The sequence below is a fragment of the Numenius arquata genome, chromosome 2 (genome assembly GCF_964106895.1).
Source record: "Numenius arquata chromosome 2, bNumArq3.hap1.1, whole genome shotgun sequence".
In the NCBI taxonomy this organism is placed as follows: Eukaryota; Metazoa; Chordata; class Aves; order Charadriiformes; family Scolopacidae; genus Numenius; species Numenius arquata.
The window spans coordinates 28,405,003-28,424,211 of record NC_133577.1 but is presented as its reverse complement, the minus strand read 5'-3'; the positions used below and the strand labels follow the sequence as shown (position 1 = coordinate 28,424,211).

Below are 19,209 nucleotides of genomic sequence, written 5' to 3'. Positions count from 1 at the left end.
CCACTTACTTGTATGGGATGTGTTTGCTTCCATTGACAAGGGCAAGGATGACGTTCCCCAGTGCGGACAATGAGAGACAGAGGCCAGAGCTTCCCTCCCGGTTTTTGCTGAGCACTTTCACACAGCTACCCAGGTCAATAAGGTGCAAGCGGCTGCGACCTCCAGACACTGCCATAAACAAAGAAAGCAAACAGTTAGCATGTGCCTCCAAAAGCAGCTTCCCAGGAAAGCAAAAGACTCAGCATGACTTGTGAAGAAGAAACAATCCGGAAATCTTTCCTAATTCATGTTAGCAGCAACAAACTGTAGGGGTCCTGTTAACTCGCTGTCAGCCTTCATTGCTGTGCATTGCTGTCCACTCTGGACTTGCTTAAAAATTGCCAAGGCTTTCAGTACTCACCTGCTCCTGCAGGTTTAACTCTGTGGGAGTCACCACTCTGCTTTTCTTTTGTTTTAATATATCTCTATTAGCCTGTACCTGAGTTGGCTCTGTTTCTGTCTTTGTCATTATTGTTCCTCTGTCTGAAAAACTACAGGCTGGGAATTGCTGCTTGGTGAGCAGTGATCCTGTGGTAGCTTCTCTTGTCTTTCCCATCTTGAATACTGGATCTTCAAGAGAATCTGTGGTGTCTGCAGGATGTTCAACTTTGCTTTAAGTCTATATACTTTACATTATCATTTGGGCTAAGAAAAGGTTTGCATGCCATGGGTAATGGATTGTGGACAAGCTGCTCTGTTCTGAAAATAGTTTCTGTAAAATTAGCAGTGGCTCCCTACATTTTTTTCTTGCTTACTCTATATCAACACACTGTAATTAAAGTTAAAAGATGCTACTGTTGAAACACCAAGATGAACGATATTTGCTCTCTTTAAAAGCCTATGGTTCCTTATGAACACAGGATGGGGACTATGTAGACTTAGAAGTACTTCTAATTCTCTACTATCTCAGGACAATTTCCTAGCTGGGTTTTTTTTTTTTTTGGCATCTGATCTTTGAGCACTCCTCCCTATTCTCAAGAGTTAGTTAGAAGCAATCTGTAGGAAAAGGCAGTTTTATTTCTAGGATCTTAACTCAAAAGTTAAGAGCACTATTTAAGGACACAAAGATAACTTAAACAGGAGTGGAAATACTTTCGCATCTGAGTTTATCTCTATGCAAATAAATTCACAGTCATTTTGACACAGCACCTCAACTTATGCATCTATTAAAAAAATGTAGTAGTGGTGGTGGAAGACCAGTTCACAAGCAAAGATGGTGATGGGAACTACCTCCTGGGGACCTTATAAAAGAAGTTTCCAGATACATTCCATTGTTTTGGAAATGCCTCATCAATCATAGAATGGTTAGAGTTGGAAGAGACCTTAAAGATCATCTAGTTCCAACCCCCCTGCCATGGCACCTTCCACCATTATTGATTACTTGATTACTCAAAGCCCCACCCAACCCGGCCTTGAACACTTCCAGGGATGGCGCACCCACAACTTCTCTGGGCAACCTGTTCCAGTGCCTCACCACCCTCACAGTAAAGAATTTCTTCCTAATATCTAATCTAAATCTACCCTCTTTCTGTTTAAAACCATTACCCCTCATCCTATCACTATGCTCCCTGATAAGGAGGCCCTCTCCATCTTTTGTGTAGGCACCCTTTAAGTACTGGAAGGTTGCTATAAGATCTCCCCGGAACCTTCTCTTCTCCAGGCTGAACAACCCCAATTCTCTCAGCCTGTCTTCATAGGAGAGGTGCTCCAGCTCTCTGATCATCTTTGTGGCTCTCTACTGGACCTGCTCCAACAGGTCCATGTCTTTCCTGTACTGAGGTCCCCAGAGCTGGATGCAGTACTCCAGGTGGGGTCCCACCAGAGCGGAAAAGAGAGGGGGGAATTACCTCCCTTGACCTGCTGGCCATGATCCTTTTGATGCAGTCCTTCAGGGCTGCAAGCTCATATTGCTGGCTCATGTTGAGCCTCTCAGCACAAGCATCGTTTTTCAATGCATTCAGTAGCTGTGGTACCATGCCATGGTATACAGACATGTAAGTACCACAGGAGGTAGAAGGAAATAAGTTTACACATCATTTTGAATATTTGCTCATAGGAAGAAAGTCTACTATGAAAAATGTATATAAATATAGAAACCATACAGCTACTAAGGGTATATATAATTATTAGCTGTAACTTAAAGCATCTTAACATAAACTGAAAAAATAAGGAGAGAGATATTTCATTTTGCAAGCACTGTAAAACGCAGGGCTCACTGCTTATCCTACTACCCAGTGTCTTGCATGACATAAAACTTTCTATAAAAATATAAAGCCTTTCTGTAGAATGTGTTATATAAAATTCTATAATTCTGTTTCAGTTGTGGGTGATAGCTAATTAAAATGAACAACAATAAAATTATGAGAGGATTTTTCACGGAATCACAGAATTGTAGGGGTTGGAAGGGACCTTCAGAGATCATCTAGTCCAACCCTCCTGCCAAAGAAGGTTCACCTAGAGCAGTCTGGACAGGAACACATCCAGGTGGATTTTGAATATCGTCAGAGAAGGAGACTCCACACCCTCTCTGGGCAGCCTGTTCCAGTGCTCTGCCACCCTCAAAGTAAAGAATTTTTTCTGCATGTTCAGATGGAACTTCCTGTGTTCCAGCTTGTGTCTGTTGCCCCTTGTCCTGTCACCAGGCACCACTGAGAAGAGCCTGACCCCTTCCTCTTGACACCCACCCTTTAGATATTTATAAGCACTGATGAGGTCCCCTCTCAGTCTTCTCTTCTCCAGGCTAAAGAGTCCCAGCTCTCTCAGCCTTTCCTCATATGAGAGGTGCTCCATTCCCTTCATCATCTTCGTAGCCCTCTGCTGGACTCTTTCCAGTAGTTCCCTGTCCTTCTTGAAGTGGGGAGCCCAGAACTGGGCCCAGGACTCCAGATGTGGCCTCACCAGGGCAGAGGGGGAGGATGACCTCCCTTGACCTGCTGGCCATGCTCTTTTTAATGCACCCCAGGAGACCATTGGGCTTCTTGGCCACAAGGACACATTGCTGGCTCATGGTCAACTTGTTGTCCACCAGGACTCCAAGGTCTCTCTCTACAGAGCTGCTTTCCAGCAGGTAGAGCTGCTTTCCAGCATATATCTTTTTATGACAAAAGAAAAAAGATACATGAATAAAGAGAAAGAAGAGAAGGTAAGAAAATAAAAGCAAAGCAGAGAGAAAAAAGAAGAAGAAAAGAGAAGAAGAAAGAAAAGGGAAGAAGAAAGTAGAAAGAAGGCTTTTTCTGTGAAAGTCATTTATGCTATGGGATTTGAGAATAATATTCCAAAAATGTATCCAGCATCTCTGTCAACAATTGTTAATATGCAGTAACTTCTGCTTCTTATAAGTCCTGTTAGTTCTTCAGCTACATCAGGTATTGGGCAACACAGGACTTGCATATATTAAATTATATTAAATTATACTGCGATATTGGTTAAGTCATGCTGAGTATCACAAAACAGAACTGAAGAATAAATGATTAAAAGTAATGCTGGTGGCTAGACATTCAAAATGCTGTAACACTCCACAAATTATATGACAAACCATTAAACACGTCCACGGATGTGTCACCACTGTGCTCGCAGTGGTGGGAAGTGGTGGGATACATCTCATGGGGAAGTATTCACACGCACCACAGGCTCCTGCACTCACTGCAGAAAGTCAGGCTTCCCTGGGGAATCATCTAGACAGCTGCACCTTCATCTCCTCTGAACTGCTCATGGAGGACTTTTGCCTCCTCTCTATGAGTCATTAAAACTCTTAGACTTAATAGTCCCCAAGTCCTCTAAGACTGCTACACTCAAAAGGCTGAAATTACCTTTTTTGAGTATCCCCCAATGATTTCCTTAGAAAACAAAAGAAATGTGTTTAGTTGTTATTGAAAATGACTGCAGGTGACTTTACTGAATTATATATAATAAATACGTCTGTTGCCAAGATTACTGGGTATTGGGAAAAAAAAAGAAAATTAAAGAAATCACTACCCTTCAAAATCTCAGTCATATTGTTTCCACACATATTCCTGTTACACAGGCTGAGGACATTCAGAATAAGAGAAATTAACCTATCTTTCTTTATTTATTTAATTTACAGGCCAAAGTAAGACAATTTTAGGATGGCAGATCCACTTGCTTGATCTGAAAATGAAGTTATTTGTTAGACAAGTTCTCCACTAACATGCTTGGCAACTATGGAGAAAAGAAGTGGAACATCCTAACACTTGTTTTTGTCTATGGTCACAGAGACTTTGGAGAGCTGACAGCTGAAAAATGACTGTGCCAGTTCTGCCAAAATGCCATTTATTTCAATGGTGCTAAGCATGTTTCATGACATTCCTGGTAATGAATGTAACAAGGAGGCAAGTACAGTACCCATGCGTTATTCTAACAGTAATTTTTTACCAAAATCATATGTTAGCGAGCCCTTTAATCTCTTATCCTTTAGAAGCTGGGTTTCTTTTTCCTTTTTTTTTTTTTTTTCTTTTTCCTATCCTTTTTTAATCCTGTTACTGGAGTCTATACATCTCTACTATCTTCAAGGTGTTTTTTGTTCTGAGAAGTCCTTCATTACAGCAGGAGACAGTGATAATCACTAGGCGCCCTTTCTGAGCAGCTGGAATTCCCCCCTCATTCAATTATCAGTGAGATCTGACCCTGCCTGGCTTGTGAGGCCACTCAGATATGGGAACTTGAAGACAGGAGGTGGTGAGACAAAGATATAAGGAAAAGCAGTGGGCAAAGCATGCCATACTAGAATCCAACAGGATCATGCCTTCTTTTTTGAAAATGAGTCAGTAGACCCACAGGAAAATAATTTTTTGACTTTTATTAATTGCATTTGAAAATAGTAGAAAAGGACTGAATGTACATGTATTTGCGTGCAGTAAAAAGGATGGAGCATTAAATAATTGTAATAATGATTCCCTCAAAATCAGCCATCTTTATTCCTGTGAACCAGTCTGTCTGAACATTCATAGTCTTCCTTTCCACCGCAGGGCGGTTAATTAATAAACCTTTAGTTAATTGAAAACTCTGCCTGCCAATTCCACAAGGGTTATTACTTAAACACATGCAAACTGTATTTCCATTTAGAGCAAATTCCTGGTTTCCTCTCCTTATAAGTACAACCAGTGTAAATTTTCTGCATTCAAACATTAGACATTAATACCGCAGTGTTGTTCACCCACTACTCACTTCTCACATCATAGCTTGCAATCTATTCTGTATTATAAATAACCTATACAGAGCCAGGAGCTGAAGCATATGCTGTTTCTGCTGAATTGCTTAAGCCCACAAATTTAAAGAAGCAGAGGTCTCTGGTATCTTTCAAACAAACATTTTTTCAATGTAAAAAATGATTATTTAAAAAAAAAAAAATTAATGTTAAAGTTTTCTTTTTCGGTGGGGATGCTTCTTATATCATACAAATCTTTTAACACTGGAACTTACTAAAAAACCCTTTTGTCTATCTCCAGTTATAAACAATTTGGGAGACTTGAAACAGAAGATAAATATAATAAAAAAAATAAGTGGTATGAGTCAAATGAAACCTTTGAAAATTATAGAAACATGCAAGTAGACATGGAAGCATCTTCTACTCATTTATAACTGGGAGATGGAAGTAAAGACACAAGCCAGTGAAAGCACCTATGAGAGAGGGAGCGAGCCAACCTGAAAAGCCCAGAGCCTTTACAAAGAACCACAAGAGTGCTTTGTGCACATGTACTTGGACCAGCGACTAAAATATCAGGTATCTCCAAGAAAAGCTACAGTTTAGGCATTGCCAAAATCAGCTTACACACACACTGCCATATTTAGGTGCTGAAGGGGAACAGCTAGTCTAAGGGTGGCAGGGAATTCTCATCGCCACAATATTTTAATCCATGACCTCCACACTATCAGTAAAGATAATACTAAAAGTCAATCTGAAAAGCACTTTATTTTTCAGATACAGAGGCCCACATGGTGTTGAGGACTAACTGTTAGTATCTCCACAACTGCAACCAAATTGACAATTAATGGGAATAATCCCCAGTGGCCTTTAATGGCCTTTGGTGGGTCTTTACCAGGCAGGTGGACAGTCTGCTGGTAGGAATGGCCCCACCGCATTCTGAATGGAGACCTGCTTAAAGCTAGTCTCTGGGTATGCGTGGAGGAAACTGAAGAGAGCAAGGAGACAGCTTACTTCCGCCTTTGCCGCTTTTCTCCATGCGGTACTGGTAGATGTGCAGGGTGAAGAGCATGTGGGAGTTGCGGTGATCCTCCTCGTCACAGTCCCGCTGGCTGCTGCGACGTGAGGCGATGGCAGCGTCGAGGAAGAAGGCAGCCTTCTCTGCTGTAGGGGCGCGGAGCTCACTCTGATTCTGAAGCTGCAGGTTAACACAAGGGAGAAATGATCTAGAAACTCCCACACGAGTCAACACTACTAGACAACTTCCCTTAGTCAACGCATGCTTTAGATACATTGGCTTCTGACAGGACCACAAAGGAGGAAGTGCCCAGTGGAATGAGACACTCCTGACACTGGCCCCATGATTGAATCCAGGCTTTTGGGGGTTCTTACTTAGGGTACTTCTGGTGGCAGTTGTTACAAATAAACCTCAGCAACTGAAAACTGTCCTATGGGCTGGTCAGATGCATAAATTTGTTCCTTCACTTTCCCAGAATTTTAAGCTATTTAGGCTTATTCTTTATTTGCTATTTTAATTGGTTTTACTGCCTTTTTTTACCTGTATTGCTGGCTCTGGCAATAACTGTGTCCTTCCGATGGTTAGAAGTGAAAAAAAAAATAATTGTGGAAGACACATCAATCCCAAACTAACAGTTGGTGGAGACTGGAAAGGGCAGGACTACGTGTTACCCTTCAGAAAGTTTTAGAAGGGAGCAGTCCACAGGTGAATCTGGGAAATAACAAGAGTGAAGCTTGTGTTCAGAACCATAGCATGCGGGGAGCAGCACAGAAGAGAAGCTTTTTTCTTGCCCCTTCATACCACAAGCTTATGCACCTGCTCATGAGTCAGGGCAATCCATTAAATGGAAGAAGGCAGGTAATACACATACATTCACATTTGCTGGACCTCAGTCCCAGGCACCAGCCTGCTCTTATCTCTCTGAAGTGACAGACAGCATAGGTGGGCAGATATTATTAACCCCCCCCTAATGTTAGGAACACATGCATGTTTCATGTCACCTAGGATTAGTTTCTCTGTGGAAGGGACATGTGACAGTGTAATCTGATGGCATTAGTTTTGGCAGTACACAGAGCTGCCCCACAGCCAATAGAATAGACTTGCTTTGTCTCACATAAAAATAGTGAGGAACTCCCACTCTGAGGGTTTGTTCCCCTGCTATGTAATACAGCTAAAAGTTAAGTTCTAAAGAAGACAGTGCTCCTGTCTTCTCTTCATGACCATTAATCAGCCTGAGGAGGGATAAAGCTGAGACTCTGCATGGGATGTGGTGACACAGCTGAAGCCTAAGCTCCCTCCAGAAAGAGGCAGGAGGGCAGGAAGGAGTTAACAAGGCAAGCAGAAGGCAGGCAAGTCTGGGGGTTGATCTCACTAATGTAAGCAACAAGAAAATGTGCATACTTGGAAAGGCCCAATGACAGACAGTATGACATATGGTGATTATTCATTTTTTATACACACTGCTGATCTTGCATATCTGTATGGTTATAATATAATATCCTCCCTTCATCTGAGGGTTTTGAGAATTCAGGTGTAGGACACATGACTCCAGAACGTCACTACTTGGTAAACTTGTAAACACAAGCAAAAAGGCTTTTTTTTCCTCACAATTTCATTCAGTATTTTACACTGCAGAGGTACATAAATGTCTCATGGAGCTACCTTTTCTCCACTGATCTAAAATAATTCATTTCGTAAAAGGTTTTTCTGTCTCTATATATATGAAAATAAGCAACAATAATGGAATATTTATTATTGTTGCTATTGTGCTTAAATACTATAGGAAAGAATTAAACTATAAGGAGCAGCTAGTTGTTCCACAGTTATGTAACATTTATAACATGCATACGTATGCTAATTCAGATTTTAACTGGCCCATCTATCACCCAAATGGGAACTGTGAAAACTCAAATCTCCCATCTTATACTCACTGAACTGCACCCATTACTGGATACCAGGGGGTGAGGTCTCATGCTACTGAAAATGTTTCATAAAGCATTAAAGCCAGGAGTCAAGCGAGAATGCAAACCTTAATTGTTGCTTATAACCAAGATGCAGCTTTGTAGTGCTCGAGTAGAATGGAAAAGAATGGAAAATATGATCTAAGTATGTCAAAAAAGCTTAAACTACAAAGAGATAAAACACAAAATTCATTACTTGCTGTTTAAAATCACACAATTCATGACTTTTGTGGATGTGAATCATGATTTCTAGATGCCTGGAGCTGGAAATAGGGTACATGACACTGTAGACTTGTACCCTCCTCCCTCCCTTCCCCATCCTTGGATAGCCAGTGCCCTGCAGGTTCTGGACAGAAGCAGCCTTTGCCTTTAAGGTTGAAAGAATGTATTCAGGCTCCATCATGCTGGTTTGCTCCCTCTTCATCTACTTAAAAAAAAAATCAGATATATTCCCTCATAGACAGCAGGATGAAAGAATAGGCCTTTTTCCCCCTCAAACCAAGAGGGGGTGGAAAAAAGAGCTGCTAAGACTTTCTAGTGGTTACCCAGGAAATACATGAGCCAGTAACTCATTCCTGCTAAACCTCCAAACCTGAGAAGAGTTCGAGTTACTCTTGGCTTGCCCAGCTCAGGAATTTATTTCTTGGCAGCAATTAATAAGTAGCAATTAATGCTTCCTACAACATTGCTAATGCAAGTGCTATAAATAATGTAGTTTATAAAGAGATAAACAGCCATATTAATGGCCTCCAGCTATTTGTGCAGTACTGTAAATATTTTAGCTTGTTGTTTTACAAAAGAGAGATCACACTTTCTTTTTATTTTTTTTTTAAGAATGAGGTGAATTTTTGCTTGCACTGAATGTTTTCACATTTTATTGCAAACACAAGCCCCTGCTTAACATCAGTTATACCAGAGGTACAAATATTTAGGCCAGGAGAGCAGATGGCCCTGCAGCTGCAGGTCATAAAGTTCTTGCATGTTTTAAAGTAAACACTTTCAAGTCTATAAACTTTATGCTCTGAGTAGTTCTAGAATTTGAACCACCTCAATAGCTCAGAAAAAAAAAAAAAAAAGTCACATTGCTTGTTTCAGTGTAAAATGAACCTTGGATTCACCTGCATGCCACAAATGGGGTCCTCACAAAGGTAGACACCTGGGGACTGGCCATCTTGCAGGCTGCCTGTAGCCACTTCTGACAATAGGTCTCTCAGATTTTCTTCTTTCCCCCACACCTCCACTGCAGAAATTCGGACAGAGAAGCGGGCTCCTGTCTTCTCTTTGCGTTCATTAATCAACTTGAAGAGCCAGGAGATGGCACAAGGGATTATGCCAAGGTTTTGCATGGAATCATCCTTCCCAATCATGGTGTATGATTTCCCTGTTAGGAATGGGGAGATGGAGAGAAGATAACAACATCACTCCCAGGACCTTCACAGCCTTCTGCCAAGAAAGATTATCCCGCACAGCCTCATGAAAACAGCTTTTTACAATAAGAACAATCAGAAGGGAGAGAGATAGGAAGGCAGACAAATAGTACATGGAAAATGGAGAACATTTAAAACTAACAGATGAAATCTTGAGCTGCTTTCAAACATAGTTACCTCACACGTTCCCCTGACAACCCACAATGCCCAGGCAGGGTGCTGCAGGTCCCTACCACTCAACACTGCAGCCTCTGATGTAGCTGAATAGTGGGGAGAACTGAGCAGAGCAGGAGTGCCATGGTCTCTGAAAATCCGTGCTTCAGATACTGTGAGTGTGGTACTCTTTGAATACCATTTTACTTCAAAGCACTATATTAGGCTTCATAGACTGGGGTTGGGATTGACATAAACCTGGTCCTAGGATCATAAAGATCTAACTTCATATAGAAAAAAAACAAAACCAGGTACCTGTGGTCATTTCGTGCATAAGTGGGTCCACAACAAGAAATATATTTTATCTGGGTCAACACCTTCCCCTGGTTTGCTAATATTTGACTCTGCAATTATAGCTCTGGCTTGTCTCTGCTGTAAAAATCTGCTTATTAAGAACACACAGAGTATCTTGTGCTGCTTTACGTGTCACTACTTATAATGCTCTTAGCCAAACTTTCTAAAGCTCCTAAATATATAAGCCACATGATGAAAGTATACATCCTTTCAGACAAGTACTTGTGGCTTCTTTACCTTGTTTCATTTATTATGTTGAATCTATGTGGAAAAAGATCAGCGAAGAAAATATTGCTATCCATGTGTCTGTGGCAAAGTCTGGGTGCATCCACAGTTGGTGGAATGGTGGTGGTGCAGTTAACAAAGCAACTTTCAAGACTCAACTCATGCTCCAGCAAAGCCCTGGCTAGGCCACCTCTCTGAAGGACATGTAGCAATTGTGAGACACCATTATCTGGTGGCTTTCTTTTCCATCTCATTTGCCATGTAGTGTTTGGCAGGTCACAAGGGGTTAAATATCCACGTGCTAATCTTAGTGTTACTCCCACCTGGCCCAGAGAGGCCTTGGTTAGCTGGACCAGTAGCCCTGCTCCATTCATTGTACCAGAGCTGGTGGCATTGCAGCATTCAGTACTCTTCAGTTTTAGTCATCTATAATTTAGGATAATCATGGTCTGATACACTTGATCTTCTTTATCACTTGAGAAACTGAATTACCCTTTTAAGTTGTGTGTGTACATCTGTGTTTCTTTGAGACAGTAAAGAATGGAGATCATTGCACACATACAATACAACGCTCTTCATTACAGACACAGTATTTTCGAAATACTTTTAGATAAGCATGAACAAAATACATGATTATCTTGAAATACAGTTATTTCAAAAGAATAATTTCTTAATGATGATGATTCTCCTTTTCATTGTATTTCCATGAATACCTGAAATGCTGTTGATGCATTTGCAAAGAGCCAGTTTTGATCCATTGGTAACATTCAGTTAACCATTAGCATAAGAATTGTTGGAGGCAGAATCATAGAATCATAGAATGGTCAGAGTTGGAGAGATCTTAAAGATCATCTAGTTCCAACCCTCCTGCCCTGGGCAGGGACACCTTCCACCAGACTAGAATAGGAAGCGAATAGTGATTGAATTGTCTAATCAGGGAACAGAATACAAACCAAACTATTTGAGGGCCCAGTGACAGCACTTGAACAGATGTGTCACACACATCAAGTACTTGAGTGGATATTCAGAGCCTTTACACAGCTTGAGAAAAGTGGCATTTTGGCAAACAGTCTACAATACCAGGCACATTTGTAAAACTGTAGGTCACTGTTGGATGTGAAGACAGTGCTAAAATTGAAGACAGTGCTAAATATTGCTGTTGTACTCAGGGAACAGAACGAAGCAACAACTCAAAGATAACCTGTATCAAAGAGCATGCTGTCCAACATTTAGACAATATGCAAAGTGAATAGAAGTGTGAGAGGTGAAGGCTTTGTACAAGGTCATGCACAGTGTACCACTTTCAAATACAATTAGTATGCACAAACAAATGAAATTTTATTTTCCCTAATCTAATGTACTAGCAATCTTGGGTTAAAAATATTCACTTTGCTGCTTGAGTAGGGAAATTTAACAATACCAACCAAGCTTGGCATGGCCAAAGCAGAACACACAGCCATCTGCCCCATTGACAACAGACTGGATCACCTCAGCCACGGTCCCAGCACATACTTCAGCCTGTCACAGGTATTAAGAAAAAAAAAAAAAGGAAAAAAAAAAGAAAGATAAGAAAATCATTAACAATAGTAAGGAAAATCAATAGAGTATTTTCACTGGAAAATGGTCATAATGTCATCAGTGCTTCAGGCAGCATGTTGAAGTATCAAAAAGTCTAATCCTGCTTATCTCATTCATGTGACATATTTGTGTAAACATATGAAGCAGGACTTTTGCTCTGAGTCAAGTAAGTTTCATTTGCTGAAGCATCAACATCCTTTGAAGGGTTAAACAAAATACGCATAACTGTAAGGGGATGTGGTCAGCTTGTTAGAACTGCTTATTTAGGGGACTTTAAAAATAAATTTTTGATTAAAACCAAATCAAATAATGAGGAATTTTTACAGGCTGTATTATCTGCCCAATTACGGGCTGAGTTCAATTCCTCTAGCAAGGAAGGGTAAGGAACATAAGGGGAACGAACAGCCTCTTTGGTATTAGCTAAGTTACATTTCTTATTTTTTCTCTTCATTATGAGTCTTCTTAGTTTTTAGCAGCAATAGGCTCCATCCTGAAGACTGAAGCAGTATTTTAAGAAGCACAACACACAAATTTACTCTGGGCATTCTTAGACTTAAGGTTCAAGCAGGCTGAATGGTCTACACTGCTTCTGCAGCAACTGCTTATCAACAGTGGGTGAAAATAAATCAGAATTTGCAGTTTAGGCTTTTATGTGAAGCACTTCAGATTTGGTAACAAATCATGTAAATTTACGTAGTTCATGGGTATTTCTAGACTATCACTATAATAGTAAATAAAATGGGCCAAGAAAGGGACTGTTCACAGCCCTTGAACTGCATCCAGGCATTAGTGTGGGAGGTGCTAGCTGCCTGGACCAGAACTAGGTCAGGGATTGACCTAATGATACGGTCATACAACAGTGCTTTAGCTGGCCCTGTGTCCTAACTCTGTTAAGTTTATAAGTACAGAAGAAGCCTTACAGTATGGTTTTCTAATTATACTTCGCAATGTTACTTTATGCTTCTACTGTCCTCCTCATGACATTTGGGTAACATAGTTCATCAAACCAAAGAGGTCTAATAAAAATAAGAAATCTGAATATATACATATGAATAAAGATTTGTGGACTAAATTCCCTGTCCTCCTATTTTAAACTGTACAATAGAACACTATATAAATAATCCTTGACTTCTTAATGAAGAGGACTGTGTTAGAGAACTGCAGTTCTGATCAGATTGCTGTATACACAAAATAATATATATACAATAACTTGTTGATATTGAGGATTTGCCTACTAGGCACCATTTAGCACATTTATTGCATGTATAATTTTAGGAGCAATTATTTACATTAAAGAATAAAGAAAGCACACAATTATCAAGATACAATTTAATAAACTGATTTCATTATTGATGACATTGGCGGACCAAATTCATCCCTGGTGTAACTCTACTGAAAGTACTACTGTTGCAGCAGAAACAAATTTGGCTCTGGTGCATGCTATTGTTTAGAGAACTATTCTGATCATACATTTCCTACCTGTGATGCATCTTGAGGGAAAACTGCATCAAAAGCAAACATCTTGGGTGGAACCTGGTTGCCCCTTTTCTGGAAAGCATTCTGACCTCCACAGGCCAATGGGTCATACAGCATGATTTGCTTCTTACGGGGGTCAACTTTTAAGAAAGAGCTGGACTCAGATGTGTCTCTGGCAAGGGTGGAAGAAATACGCACCATGACTTTGACCTGTCAGTAAACACACAAAAAGATGACCGCATTTGATTAGTCTGTTGGACGCTCTAGACTAGTATGTTGAATGAACTTTCCAGTTACACTCAACCAAATCATACTTGCTTGCTGTAGCTAGTGTCTCAGTGGAAGTCACAGGAAATGAAGACACAGGAATTATTATAGGCAGAATTTGGCCTAAAATACACAGTGAATAAGCTAGAACTCATCTCCATCTACTGCAACAAGCAACTTGTGTATTTGCTATTACAAGGTACTTTATAGTGTTTTAGTGTTCATGTTACTTAAGTACAATGATGTGGTATTACATCACCTTGCCTTACTCTCAATATAAATTGAAAATTAACTGTGCCCCAGTGGCCCAATTAAGAAAGCTGAAAGGTAATCTAGATACTGCTAAGCTATCAGAACTGCTGCGGTTTCTATGAAGCAGTCTGATCAATAAAAGCACATAAAAGCCAGATCTGTAATTTACACCTTTCCGATTCTAATCCAAATGCAAAAAGATGAACTGCTCAGTTGTAAGTGTGATCATCAAAGAGTTGTGAAAAGAGCCCCATTTTAATGGTCATATTTTGAAATTATTGTCAAGGGAGTGGAATGTAATAAGCGATTAAAGATTTGTTAGAACATGTTAGCTCACAACTCATTAAATGGCTACATAATAAGACATTATTCCTAAAACAAAAATACATCTTCATGGATTTAATGAGGTTATACTGCATGCTTAGCCCAGTTGGTAAGCAATTTAGATGTAAGTAAAACTCATGACAATGAGTCTGGCTTTGGTTCTCCCCATAAATTCACCACCTGCGGACACACAAATTCCTGAACTTTACAGGGCAAACATCTCTCTGCCAGCTCTTGCCTCTAGCCACACCTGCACACACTTTGTCCTCACACAGACTGACTTTCACACCAACCACACAGAACTTTCATCCTAACGCTCCTGTACTGTATGCCACTTGTATCAAACCCACTCACAGCTGGCATGCAAATGACCACAAAGGGTCACCATAGCATAGTGTGGGAGCACATCTGCTATTGCAATGGCAGATGTACCCTGGGAGGATACTGTAGCTCTAAAAGCTAGACAAGACGGCAGTTCCTGTTGGCCTTACTGAGACGGGTACTCTTTGCATGGAGATCTCATTTCATGCTGGCCTAAACTCATCCCACATGAAAATAAATCAGCTGATTTGAGAAGTACAATCTGGGCAAATCCAAGTCCTTTGAAGACGACAGAATGAGATCAGAGATTAATTGGGATTATTCAGTATTTTTGTGATGTTTTCTCTAAATATCTGCGAATCAAAGTGGCAAATTGACTCCATGTATTTTAATCTGGGAAAACAACTTGTCATTAACTGGTAAAAATGTCATAAATCTGTGCACATGATTTCAGTTTTACACAATTAGTTGATGGAAAAAGTACTGCCTGGGTGTGAATGCATTCTCTTCTCAACTGTTCGTCTGAGCTGTTTATGAAACCTAACCTCTAACTGAAAAAAGCCGCTTACAATATTTTGCCAAATGCATTCTTCTAAACCCAACCCTAAGCAGAGCTGATTTCTACTGGGGACAAAGGCAGCCAACACACCCCGGTCAGTCCACATGAACTGGGCAAGGTCTGAATGTTTATTCCAGGCCTAGGTCTCCTCACAGGTCAGAAGGGAGGCACTAGTCAAGTTAGCAGGGAAGGGAGGGAGTTCAACACTGTGAATCCTAGAGGAGCAACAAAGAGCAATCTCAGTCGTAATCTGTTTTCCTATTTTCAACTTTGGATGCCTTTGGCTTTTTGTACTGTGTCCCACATTTTTAAACAGATGCCAATATCTAGAGTATTAGACCGATCTGCTTGAAACTGAAATAAATGCTATTCTTCAACTACTTTAAATAAAATACTTGTCTGCTTTAGAAAACTATTTCCCTATAAATTTATGTGTATTTGTGGCATCTATGAATCCACGTTCTCCAGATCCTTGATCCTTGTGTGCAAAGGAGAGTTAACTGAATACCCTGGGGCTAAGTTTCTTTGGGTTTTAGAGAATGGATAGTGCATGAAATTTAACAACCCTTCATATACAGGCAGTCTAAGAGTTCCTTCTGTATGGACATTCAGTTTTAATTTCAGCTACACCGGTTTTGTTAAAATATAATATCACTGGTTTGGGTCCTGATTTAAACCTGTTCACACAAAATCAGATTAGTACCTGTCACTTCTTACTGAAGTAATACTGCAAATCCTCCTAACTTCCAACAGCTATGGTGATAGAAGCTGAGGCATCAGCTTTCTCTTTCCCTGCAGTAAAGGACCAATTTAACTGAAATCCCAAAAGTTTACTAGCATCAGATAAACTGAATGAACCACTATAAAAAGAGAGCTCAACTCAGAAGTCCCAGGAGCTGTCTAACAGCATACATTTTCTGACCATTTGGCTCCTCAACTCTGGCAAATATAGACATTTCTCAATAAAAATACTGCTATTGCCATGAACCTTTGTATTTCTTGTGCTTTGGGGATTTTGTTTTGAGACTTAATGGTTCATAGAATCACTTAGGTTGGAAAAAACCCATAAGACCATCAAGTCCAACCATTAACCTAAAGCTACCAAGTCCAACACTAAAACATGCCCCTAAGTGCCATGTCTATGTAGAATCATAGAAACATTTAGTTTGGAAAAGATCATGTTCATGTGTGTTAGGGCAGAGGAGCATCATACTGATTACATGTCTGTATATCCTGATAGCTGGACCACATTTTTGCTAGGTTTTTTGCAGCTGGCATGAAGATCTCTGCGCACCTTGGCACAGCTTATCATGGGTAACTCCTCTCACCCCCATTTAGACCAGCCTGCAGGAGCTGTCTCCATCCAAGCCAGTTGCCTGACGCTTTTGTAGACAATAGAAACAGGCACCTCTAGCACTTCATTTGAATGGTCTGTTTTATAGAACTGCCTTCCAGATAAGACGAGTTGCACTCCGAAAATACTTCCCGCTTTCTCTGTACCACCACAGGCATCTTAAATGATTATCTGAGATGTAGGTGGCTACTTTGTAGGCTGTCTAAAGTTACTCTTTTTGTTGTAGGAATAATAAAAATCTTTTCTTGGGCAGCACATTGCCTGGCCCAAATTCAGCAGCGCACACAAATCTGTGTGTGTGATAGTCTTCAGCAAAAATCACATGCTAGCAAAAATCACATGCTAGCAAAAATAAAGGTGGGCACATAAGTGTGACGGACACTGAACACAAGTAGTAGCAATAGATTATTTGAACTCATCTGGTGATTTGTAAACCCTAGAGCATTCTTCCAGGCCAGTTTCACACCAGTGTAACTCTTTCAAATTACTCCTGATTTACATTGCATTAACTGAGAAAACAATTAGATCCTGGCTGTGCAAAATACATGTCCACTATATGCCATGGGAGCTGTGACTACAGCAAAAACCCAACAAGCAGGCAAGATACAGGCAAACTTCACCCCTGAGAAACACATACTGGGATTCAGAACTGCATACATCACTGTGGCCCAATAAGCTAGGCAGACCAAAACAGATTTTAAAATATCTGAGCTACAGGTATCTTCTCAGGAGAGAGGCAGGCTTGTGGTCTGGGAATCAGGCTGAGATTGAGGAGCTAGACCCCTCCTAATGGCTGTGCTTCAGATACAGTACGACTGTGAATTAGAGTAATACAATCTGTTTTACACTCCCCATCTGTAAAATGGGCTGAGTCGAACCTTACTTCACTGCAAGCATACGGATATATTCAGTCATTACTGGGCTCAAAGGACTGGCAGTTGCCCTTAGGTAGGCACTCCATTATTATGCATGTAACCTAAATCCAAGGATTCTTGCAAAGCATTTCCCAACAGTGGTTATGACGAGTAAATCAACTAAGCTAGAGAAGTAGAAATGATGGGAGACTGTTGCCTCCTGGTCTGATGTTTCGCAGTCCTTCATGCAATTTATAGCTGAGGGTAGTGGGGGGAGGCTCAAGTCTGTGCTGGCCCCTGCAATCCACGCCACAGGAGAGGCAGTGTGAGGACGGGTGAACGTAACTCAGCCAACTATGGGGATAGCATAGGAACTTAATGGACTTAAAAGACTTCAGACTTCAATTTCAGGAACAGACAGGCTGAAGATCACAGTGCTGCTCTGGAAAAGGCAGAAATACAGTACGGTTAATTTGAAACTAACTGAACAGTGAAGTTTAAGAACTCTAATACTTTATACTTGCAATTTATATTTAAATAAACTGTAAATTGAACTTTTCCTTAAAAAGAAGAATGCAGGTTTTCTGCTTCACTTCCTATGTGTCATTACTCCTTTAGTCCAACACTACAGTTTCCCACTAATCTCTTGTAATTGAAAGGTTTAAGAGATACCACTTGCGATTAATGGGACCACTCAGTCTGCCAGAAATTCTTAGTTGAATCCCAGGGATCACGTCTTGGCAGTGCCCAGCCTTAGACGCACCTCTGACTGTTTCTACTGGGAAACATGAAAGCAGTCTCTTGAGATATGCACTGTTGGTAAAACAACCAACCTGGGCCTAATTTTGATCTAATTTTACACTCATGCAAATCTAGCTGAACTCAGCAAGAATTACCCTAGTTTAAGACTGAAAAGAGAGAATAAAAGAAAAGGCCACTTGCTCTGCATCATTATTGTGCCTTTTCTAGGATATAACTTCACATCTTAATTCTGCTCATGCTGGAAGCATTTTTTAATGTGCTTTCTCCTGTGAGTTCACAGGATTTCATTTGACAACTATTCTATCCAACAGGACCCCCATTTACTTCTCTGGATTTTCGTTCCTGCCTACAAAGATTAGTTCTGTTCTTGATTGCATTCTACAGTCATTGAATTCCACAATATTACTCCTGATGTGCAATGCCACAAATGAAAGCAGAATCAGAGCTGCACTGTTTAGGTTTCCTCAACAGGTTTTCTTTGTATTTTGTCTATGTATTTATTTTATGCATATATAAGTTTGTGTGTGTTGAAATTATATACGCAATTTTTAAAATGGATATACATTTTCTGAAGATATATATAAAAATTTAATATATACACATTCTTCATTAATTTTTCTCTAAATCATAATTATTGGCACTGAAGAGTTCCTTCACAGGTACCATTCAGTAGCATGAAGGGAAGATATAGGGGAATTGCCGTAATATCACTATGCTTCTATACTGTAAAAATAAGCGCAGACCTTTTAATCAGCTCTATTACAATTTCAGCTGTCTGAACCATGTTCTGTTGCCTTCTCCTTTTTTATCTAGTGCATCCCTATATACACATCAACTATTTCTTTGCTAATTGCAGGATTTTTCCCCAGCTAAACTCGTGACCTACCATGGACCTTTTGTTATCTTCTTACTCTGTTGAGAAGGACAAAGGTTCAGCAGGCTCTGCAAGGTAGAACTGGTGCCATAGGAAAAAAAAAGAAAACAAGAGTCCAGCCCCAGCCACTGACACTCCCATGTCTCCTGTGTCTGCAGGGGTCTGTCTGGAGGACCGGCAGTGAAAAGAGCACGGAAGGTGAGAGAAGTAAGCTGTGTCAAATCTGTATCAAACATGAATATCTACAAAC

At 40.4% G+C, this 19,209-nt stretch overlaps 1 protein-coding gene across 1 annotated transcript in view; it reads right to left on the bottom strand.

Moving 5' to 3' along the window:
- The window catches only part of KIF26B (kinesin family member 26B), a 302,787-nt gene that overhangs the window by 51,061 nt on the left and 232,517 nt on the right, over window positions 1-19,209 (bottom strand). Inside the window, exons 6-10 of the mRNA XM_074168140.1 lie at window positions 13,396-13,602; window positions 11,763-11,856; window positions 9,298-9,560; window positions 6,215-6,398; window positions 9-168 (exon numbers count right to left, since the gene is read on the bottom strand). Of these exons, the coding sequence (XP_074024241.1) occupies window positions 9-168; window positions 6,215-6,398; window positions 9,298-9,560; window positions 11,763-11,856; window positions 13,396-13,602 (908 nt within the window). The remainder of the gene's footprint in view (window positions 1-8; window positions 169-6,214; window positions 6,399-9,297; window positions 9,561-11,762; window positions 11,857-13,395; window positions 13,603-19,209) is intronic.